A 10,101-nucleotide genomic window follows, 5' to 3' on the forward strand; every position below is an offset into this window, starting at 1 on the left:
CTCCAATTGAGCAGTGAAAGCAATGAGCTAGAGCTTCCTCATTCCTCTCATGGAGAGACACTGCCCTCTAGTGGTGGATGAAGAAAATGGTCAGCCCCACACCCCAATAAAGCAATAGAGTTATTAAATAATCTAATAATGGTAAATATATTTATGGAGTAACTCCTTGAATTTTTGAGGTATATATTCTGAACAAAAGGAAGATCATATACTTACAGACATATATGTATATATTATACATAATCAGGATATAAACAGTGAGTACTTGGAACAACAAGATTTTTGGAAAGCCTTGTTTGCAAAGGACACACTCATGCTTTCGGGGCTCATTTCTCTTCTTCCGCTGCAGTTACCGATGCCTGGCTCTCCTGTACTGGCGGATGTTTCGACTCAAAAGGGATCATGCTGTAAAGTATTCAAAAGCACTTATCGACTATTTCAAGGTACTGTCTGGCTAATGGGTGTCATTGTTCCTCTTATTCAGCTGTCTTCCTATCAAGGACATTTTTGTGGATAGAATCCATTGCTCTTATTCATTTGTCTACTGATGGACATTTGGGCTGTTTCCAGATCTTAGCTATTGTAAATAGTGCTGCTATGTACATGGGGGTACATATATTCTTTCCGATTGGTATTTCAGGTTTCATAGGGTATAGTCCTAGAAGTGGGATCACTAGGTCAAATGGCAATTCAATTTTTAATTTTTAGAGGTAACACCATAGTGTTTTCCATGGGATCTGCACCAGTCTGCATTCCCACCAGCAGTGTACTAGAGTCCCCTTTTCTCCACACCCTCGCCAAGACTTGTTTGATGATTTCTTGATGGCGGCCATTCTGACAGGTGTGAGGAGATACTTCATTGTTATTTTAATTTGCATCTCTCTGATGATTAGTGATGTTGAACATTTCTTCATATGTTTCTTGGCCATTTGTATGTCCTGTTTGGAGAGGTGTCTATTCAGCTCCTCTGCCCTTTTTTTTTTTTTTTATGAATTTTTATTTATTTTTTTGTTACAGATATTTTACCTTTTTACCCCATTGGCACCCCCCCCACCCCACCCCCCCTCCACCCTGTCCCCGGCTTAGTTGTCCATGTCCATTGGTCATGCATACATGCATATAAGTTCTGTGGTTTATCTCTTCCCACCCCCCCACCCCCCATCCCCTCTTCTGAGGGATGTCAGTCTGTGCCCTACTTCCATGTGTCTGGGTCTACTGTATTCCTCAGACTGTTATGTTCATTATATTCCGTATATAAGTGAGATCATGTGGTATTTGTCTTTTTCTGCTTGGCTTCTTTCACTTAGGATAATACTTTCCAGGTCCCTCCATGTCGTCTCAAAGGATAAGAGATCTTTCTTTCTTACCGCTGCATAGTACTCCATTGTGTATATGTACCACAGCTTTTTGATCCATTCGTCTACTGGTGGACACTTGGGCTGTTTCCAGATCTTAGCTATTGTAAATAGTGCTGCTATGAACATGGGGGTACATATATTCTTCCTGATTGGTGTTTCAGGCTTCTTAGGGTATATTCCCAGCAGTGGGATCACTGGGTCAAATGGAAGTTTAATTTTTAATTTTTTGAGGTAGCACCATATTGTTTTCCATAGCGGCTACACGAGTCTGCATTCCCACCAGCAGTGTATTAGAGTCCCCTTTTCTCCACACCCTCGCCAACACTTGTTTGATGATTTGTTGATGGCGGCCATTCTGACAGGTGTGAGGTGATACCTCATTGTTGTTTTAATTTGCATCTCTCTGATGATTAGTGATGTTGAGCATTTCTTCATATGTCTCTTGGCCATTTGTATGTCCTGTTTGGAGAGGTGTCTATTCATCTCCTCTGCCCATTTTTTAATTGGGTTCTTTGTCTTCCTTTTGTGGAGTTGTATGAGCACTCTATATATATTAGAAATTAACCCCTTATCTGATACATCATTGGCAATGATGTTCTCCCATACAGTGGGTTGCCTTTCCATTTTGATGATTGTTTCTTTTGCTGTGCAGAAGCTTTTTAGTTTGATGTAGTCCCATGTGTTCATTTTCTCCTTTATTTCTGTTGCCTTAGGTGATGTATCAGTGAAAATTCTGCTCCGTATGATGTCCAAAATTTTGTTGCCTACATTTTCTTCTAGAATTTTTATGGATTCACGGGTCACATTTAAGTCTTTTATCCATTTTGAGTTTATTTTTGTGTATGGTGTAAGTTGATGGTCTAGTTTCATTTTTTTGCATGCAGCTGTCCAATTTTCCCAACACCATTTATTAAAGAGGCTGTCCTTACTCCACTGTATGCTCTTGCCACCTTTGTTGAGCATAATGTCTTGGGTCAATTTCTGTGTTTTCTGTTCTGTTCGACTGGTCTATATGCCCGTTCTTGTGCCAGTACCAGGCTGTTTTTATTACAGTCGCTTTGTAGTATAATCTGATATCCAGTATTGTGATCCCACCTACTTTGTCCTTCCTTTTCAAGGTTACTGTGGCTACTCGGGGTCTTTTTTGGTTCCATATGAACTTTTGAAGTATTTGTTCTAGTTCTGTGAAATATGTTGTTGGTATTTTGATGGGGATTGCATTGAATCTATAGATTGCTGTGGGTAACATGGACATTTTAATTATGTTAATTCTTCCAATCCATGAACAAGGTATGTGCTTCCACTTTTTTATATCTCCTCTATTTCTTTTTCAATGTCCTGTACTTTTCTACAAATAGGTTCTTTACTTCTTTAGTTAAGTTTATTCCTAGGTATCTTAATTTTTTTTGCCACAGTAGTAAATTGGATTGTTTTTTTAGTTTCTCTTACTGTGAGTTCATCATTGGTATATAAGAATACCATTGATTTCTTGACATTAATTTTGTATCCTGCTACTTTGCAAAATTCATTTATTAAGTCTAGCAGATTTTTGATGGAGTACTTAGGGTTTTCTATGTATAATATCATGTCATCTGTGGATAATGACAGTTTCACTTCCTCTTTTCCAGTTTGGATCCCTTTTATTTTATTTTTTATGTCTGATTACTGTGGCTAAGACTTCCAGGACTGTTAAGTAAGAGTGGTGAAAGTGGGCCTCCCTGTCTTGTTCCTGTTCTTAAGGGAAATGCTTTTAGTTTTTGCCCATTGAGTATGATGTTGGCTGTACATCTTTCATATATGGCCTTTATTATGTCAAGATATAATCCCTCTATTCCCACATTGCTGAGCATTTTTATCAGAAATGGGTGCTGGATTTTGTCTAATGCTTTTTCAGCATCTATTGATATGATCATGTGGTTTTTATCTTTCATTTTGTTTATGTGGTATATCACATTTAATGATTTGCGAATATTGTACCAGCCTTGCATCCCTGGGATGAATTCCACTTGGTCATGGTGAATAATATTCTTGATGTATTGCTGGATCCGATTTACTAGTATTTTGTTCAGGATTTTGTCATCTATGTTCATCAGGGATATTGGTCTGTAGTTTTCTTTCTTTGTAGTGTCTCTTTCTGGTTTTGGAATTAGAATTATTCTGGCCTCATACAATGAGTTTGGACATCTTCCTTCCTCTTGAATTTCTCAAAATAGTTTGAGGAGAATGGATGTTAGTTCTTTGAATGTTCAGTAAAACTCCCCCATAAAGTTTTAGGCCTGGGCTTTTGTTTGCTGGGAGAGTCTTGATTACATCTTCAATTTCCTTAGTTGTTATTGGTCTGTTCAATTTTTATATCTCTTCCAGGTCCAGTTTTGGGAGACTATGTATTTCTAGAAATTTGTCCAGTTCATTTAGATTGTCGAATTTGTTGCCATATAATTGTTCATAGTAGTTGTTAACAATCCTTTGTATTTTTGTGGTGTCAGTTGTTACTTCTCTTTTATTTCTGATTTTGTGTATTTGGGTTCTCTCTCTTTGTTTCTAGGTGAGTCTAGCCTAAGGATCCATCAATCTTGTTTATCTTTTTGAAAAACCAGCTCTTTGATCCTTTGAATTGTTTTTTGTTTTTTTTGTTTTTTTGGTCTCCATGTCATTTATTTCTGCTCTGATCTTTACGATTTCCTTCCTTCTACTTGCTCTGGGGTTTTCTTTTTGTTTGCTTTCTAGTTCTTTAAATTGTGAGGTTAGATAGTCTATTAGAAATTTTTCTTGTTTCTTGAGGTAGGCCTGTAGTGCTATGAACTTCCCTCTCAGAACTGCTTTTGCTGCATCCCATAGATTTTGTGTTGTTGTACGTTCACTTTCATTGGTTTCCAGGAAGTTTTTAATTTCTTCCTTGATCTCCTCGGTAACCCATTCATTGTTTAATAACATGCTATTTAGTCTCTATGTGTTCAAATGTCTTTGCATGTTCTTGTTGCAATTGATTTCTAGTTTCATGCCATTGTGATCTGAGAAGATGCTTGATATGATTCCAATCTTCTTGAACTTGTAGAGACTTAGTTTGTGTCCTACCATGTGGTCTGTCTTTGAGAATGTCCCATGTGCACTTGAGAAGAATGTGAATTCTGCAGTTTTGGGGTGTAATTCTCTGTAGATATCTATGAAATCCATTCGATCTAGTGCTTCATTTAGAGTCTCCACTTCCTTGTTAATTTTTTGTCTAGATGATCTATCCAGTGATGTCAGTGGGGTGTTGAAGTCCCCTGCTATGAATGTATTGCTGTCGATTTCTCCTTTGAAGTGCTCCAGAAGTTTTTAATGTATTTTGGTGCTCCTATGTTGAGTGCATATATGTTTACCAAGGTTATATCTTCCTGCCGGATAGAACCTTTCAATATTATGTAGTGATCTTCTTTGTCTTTAGTTATGGCCTTCATTTTGAAATCTATCTTATCAGATAGTATTGCTACGCCAGGTTTTTTTTTTTCTTTATGTTTGCTTGCAAGATTTTTTTCCATTTCTTCACTTTCAACCTATGTAAGTCTTTTATTGTGAGGTGGGTCTCTTATAAACAACATATATGTGAGTCATGCTTTCTTATCCAATCAGCTACTCTGTGTCTTCTTATCAGAGCATTCAATCTATTTACATTTAAGGTGATTATTGATATGTACTTATTGATTGCCATTTTTGTTTATTGTGGTTATATTTTTCTTCCTATTTCTTCTACTAATTACAGCAGTTCTTTCAACATTTCTTGCAATGCTAGTTTGGTGCTAATGTATTCCCTTAGCCTTTTTTTTTGGTCTGGGAAGCTCTTTATTTGACCTTCTATTTTCAGTGATAGCCTTGCTGGATAGAGTAGTCTTGGGTTCAGATTCTTGTTTTTCATGACCTTGATTACTTCATGCCATTCCCTTCTGGCCTGTAGTATTTCTGTTGAGAAGTCAGCTGATAGCCTTATTGGGGTTCCTTTGTAGGTAACCTGTTGCTTATCTCTTGCTGCCTTTAGGATTCTCTCTTTGGCTTTAATTTTTGAGATTTTAATTGCTATGTGTCTTGGTGTGGTCTTGTTGGGGCTCTCTGTGCTTCTTGAACTTGAATGCCTTCTTCCTTCACCAAATTAGGGAAGTTTTCTGTCACTATTTTTTCAACTATATTCTCTAACCCTTGCTCATTTTTTTCTTCTTTGGGGACTCCTATGATGTGAATATTATTATGTTTCCAGTTGTCCCACAGTTCTCTTAAGCTGTCTTCCTGGTTTTTAATTGTTTTTTCCTTTTGGTTTTCTGATTGGTTGATTTTTTTTCTACCCTGTCTTCTAATTTACTGATCTGGTCCTCAGCTTCTTCTACTCTGCTGTTTAGAACTTCCAATGTGGTCTTTATTTTTGCTATGTCATACTTCATTTCCACTTGGTTGGTTTTCAGGGCTTCTATATCTTTACTCATGCTGTTGAGCTTCCTCAAGATCATGGCTCTGAACTTTACCTCTGATAACTTGCTTAACTGCATTCATTTATCTCATCTTCACTAGAGGTCTCTTGTTCTTGCATTTGGGATTGTGCCTTTGTTTCACCATTTTGGTTATCTCAGTGGGTTTTAGAGCCTGCCAAATTTCCCTGTGGGTGTTGGTGTTCTGCTGTTTGTGGCTCCCTCTACTGGGTTTGGATGAGTGTGGGCATATCCACGTTAAACACTGCTGTCAAGTCTTACTTTCCTGGGTAGATTTGCTAGCCCAGAAACAGCTCAGTTATTCTCTAGCTTTTTGCCTGGAGACTATTAGTCTCAGTTACTTGAAGAGCCTTGGGTTCTCAGTTGAATGAAGAACTCCCTCAGGCATTCAGCGTGAGAGGATTTTTCGAGGGTGGAGCAGATGCTGGTTGTTAATGAGCCTCAATTTATATTTCTTTGTCCCACCTGGGTGGGATTGAATCTCTGAGGGAGGAGCTGCCACCTCTCCTCAGAGCCCTGGAAAGGAGTAAGATGGCCACTCCTGTGTGGCTGCAACTCAGCAAAATCTCTGAGCGCCGTGCAAATCCCGAGTGTACCCACACAGTTCCAGTCTAGTCCACCCTCCCTCTGCCAGAGCCCAAGGTGAGTGGCTGTGGCTAATTTAGCCTCTGTCCCTGCTCTCTGCGCTGTGGAGCCAGCTTGGGATTTTCACCCCGAGGGCACTGCTCACAGCTAAGACCTCGGCTGTCCGTGGGCTCCCAGTCTTTCTCTCACGCCTCCGCAATCCTACCAGGATTGATTCAGTGTCCCTGGTTATATGGTCCTCGCAGGCTGCTTTTCTGTTGCTTTTTCCTGACAATTTGTCTTTTTTTTTAGTTGTAATTCCAGTTTGGTCCTGGGAGTTGGTCTGTGTAGCTTCCATTCACTCTGCCACCATCTAAAGGTGTTATTTTAAAAGATAAGACATGGCTTGTTGGAACTCAGAGGTACTAGGACAAATAATGATAGAATTGGAACTTGTACCTATCCCAGCAAATGAAATCATTTTCACTGGGAGAATTAAAAAAGAAAAATTCTCTCATGTACTTTCGTCATGTAGACCTGAAGTAATAATTAATGTGAGATTTCTGGGCCTCTTCACTATCCATCTGTCTATAGAAACAAGAAGTTACACCACCTCTACCTACACCGACCCATACACAACCATCATCTTAGATCCTTTAATCCCCAGCTCCACTTCTTAGAGACTGTCTCTGGGAACCAGGCTCTGTTGGGGGTACCGTGGGCTACATGCAGCATGCCGCCTCCTTCCTGGGCATGTGTGAAGAGTAACCAGGCACCAAGCCAAGAAGGTAACAGGCTTGGCTGACATTAAGCCTTTCCCTTTACTCTGGGCACCTAAGGTCCAGATAAGTCGTTTTAAAAATTTTAGAACCTAAGAACTAACACTAAAGAGAGTTATTACAGTCAAGAAAAATGCTTCACTGGAGGAGGAATCTGAACTCTGTAGGCCTCGGGTTACAACAGAACTTTCAAGGAACACAAGAAGTTCTTAATGTGTGTGTCCAGCCCACGAACGTGGACAAAATGCATACAGGATACAGCTTAAAAATCAGAGTTCCCACTCCAGGAGTTATTGGTAGTCACCCTTCATTAAAGGTTATTTAAATGCTCCTTAAAGTTCCCAGATTATGGATCCTGCAGGTAACAGTGGTAAATTGTCCATAAGGAATATGTTTTATCGGTACAGAGCTGTCCCAGAACAAAGGGCGCCGTTCCCACCCGTGTTTTTACCATCTCGGCTCAGTAGTGGGGGAGGAGGCCTGAAGGCAACTGCGAAGCTGCCACATGCTCGGCCATCTCTTTCCGTCTGGATAACACCCTCTCTAAAAACTGAACATCAGTCACCACTCCATAAAGCTCTTTCTAACCAAAAGAGACGCTTTGTCTCAGGAACCAAGCTGAGGCTGTTTTCTCGTCTCTGGAAGGGAAAATTGGCGTCAGCATTATAAAAACTCTTCCTTTAACAGTCCCGTAGACTGAGGCCCAAGGAAGCATTTGGGGCTCTCAGAGAGGAAATGTGTCTGCACATTCAGGAACTTTGCTTACCAAAGGCAGAGCTTCTTGTAAACGTCCGATGTGCCCTGGCCGTTTGGCTCGGCGATGAGAGCATCGGCCTGGACCAGTCTCAGGTTTGATTCCAGGCAAGGGCACCCACCTGGGTTGCAGTTCGGTCCAGGGCCCAGGGCGGGGTCAAGCGGGAGGCAACCAATCAATGTGGTGTGTCTCTCTCTCCCTCCCTCCCTCCCACTCTATCTGAAGATAAATGGAAAAATATCCTCTGGTGAGGATTAAAAAAAAAAAATGTCCATTGCAACCAACTGGCTCGGGAAACTAACACCCTAAATCATAATAGGTAAACCAGAAGTTTCAAATTCCCTATCTGTCAAGGAAATATACTTTAATCTGTTCTTTTAAAAATATTTCAAAAGTAACTTTCTTTAAGAGAAATAATTTTAAGCCTCGTACAACTTGATGCATTAAATGAATGCCGACGGTCTCTGCACACACACCCTACGTGTCAGTGTAAGGTGTTTTGCGTGGGGGGGGTGGTATTCTGTTTTGTTTTCTTTTTCAGAAAAATTAAGCTACTTTAAGATGAAAGAATTAAACTGGTTCAGGATTCAGCAGACCCTGAGGATTATGATTTACTATGATATATAGAGTTTAGTGCATGGAAACCTAGGCTACAGGACAAGCTTATCATTTTAGCCTGTTGTGGAGCCCAGTGGCCAAGCAGCTGTCCCCCACTAGTCTCAGGGACGGAGCCAGTAGCCTAGGGTTTGTGACTTCCCTGCTTCTGTTTCTGGGAATCTGCATTTCATCTGCAATGTCAGCTGTTACTTCTCTCAACCATCCCCTGGAAACATGTTATTGTCGGCTCTACAAACGTTAGCAGATGACTCACTGTCGCTGTTTTTATTTCCCTGCAGAATTCATCTAAAGCTGCCCAAGCCCCATCTCCATGGGGGGCCGGTGGAAAGTAAGTTCCTTTTTTCAAAGTAAGGGCGGTCAGTGAGACGCTGCGGGTGCTGGGCAGCAGGCGGCTGCTCACAGTGTCCCGAGGGGCTGCCCCACCTCAGCTGGGACCAACCTCTCTGCCCTTGGTTTTCTGTGCTCTCCCCTTCCAGGAGCACTGGAACCCCATCCCCCATGTCTCCCAACCCCTCCCCCACCAGCTCCGTGGGATCTCAGGGGAGCCTCTCCAACACCAGCGCCCTGTCCCCCTCAACCATCGTCAGCATCCCACAGCGCATCCACCAGATGGCCGCCAATCACGTCAGCATCACCAACAGCATTCTCCACAGCTACGACTACTGGGAGATGGCGGACAACCTGGCCAAGGAAAACAGAGGTGGGTGTGCCTCTGGGGGGCGCAGGGGTGCACCGCAGCTCAAGGAGAGAGCCTGGTTCTTGGGCATCCTCCAACAGGTTGTCATCATCTACTGGAGAAGAAATCGTAGAAGCTGTCACTGCTGTGTGAAACTTTCCCGACCTCTCCCCTTCCGCAGGGCCTCCTGTTCCTAACCTACCTTCATCTTCACGGTGGGAGATTAGACACAGGGATGATATAGATACAAATGATATTACAGGTACAGACACATAGATGTAGATACGGATATAGATATGCACGCATGTTCTTTTTCCTGTGGACAGTGAGCTTGGAGAAGGTAAAGATTATATTTTATCATACTTTTTTGTTGTTGTTGTTGTTAATCCTCACCCGAGGATATTTTTTCTATTGATTCTTAGAGAGAGTGGAAAGGAGGGAGGGAGGGAGGGGAAGAGAGAGAGAGAAACATCCACGTGTGAGACACATCGATTAGTTGCCTCCCACACACATCCTGACTGGGGCTGGGGTTGAACTTGCAACCCAGGTAAGTGCCCTTGATCTGGACTCGAACCCACAACCCTTCAGTCTGAAGGCTGATGCTCTAACCACTAAACACACCGGCCAGGGCAGTTTTATCCTACTTTGTATTCCTAAGACCTGCACGGTGCCTAGGACACAGCTGGGGTTCTGAAACATTGAATTAATTAGTTAACGAGATGAATGTTACTAGCTATTTACATGTAAGTGATAACTGCTTACAACTGAAAAGAAAGTGTTTACATGTAGCAGAAATTCAATTTCATTTTAAATGTTTTTTAACTGATTATAAAAGGAATGCATACTTACAAAATTTATAAAGTATAGAAAAATGTAGTAAGTTTTTTATGTCATC

At 41.2% G+C, this 10,101-nt stretch overlaps 1 protein-coding gene across 1 annotated transcript in view; it reads left to right on the forward strand.

The window, feature by feature from the left end:
- AFF3 (AF4/FMR2 family member 3) overlaps positions 1-9,482 on the forward strand; it is a 538,134-nt gene extending 528,652 nt beyond the window's left edge. Inside the window, exons 19-22 of the mRNA XM_036281386.1 lie at positions 350-443; positions 8,809-8,858; positions 9,007-9,230; positions 9,388-9,482. Coding sequence (XP_036137279.1) covers positions 350-443; positions 8,809-8,858; positions 9,007-9,230; positions 9,388-9,482 — 463 coding nt within the window. The remainder of the gene's footprint in view (positions 1-349; positions 444-8,808; positions 8,859-9,006; positions 9,231-9,387) is intronic.
- Positions 9,483-10,101: the final 619 nt, after the last annotated feature.

Source organism: Molossus molossus, unplaced genomic scaffold (assembly GCF_014108415.1).
Source record: "Molossus molossus isolate mMolMol1 unplaced genomic scaffold, mMolMol1.p scaffold_m16_p_34, whole genome shotgun sequence".
In the NCBI taxonomy this organism is placed as follows: domain Eukaryota; kingdom Metazoa; phylum Chordata; class Mammalia; order Chiroptera; family Molossidae; genus Molossus; species Molossus molossus.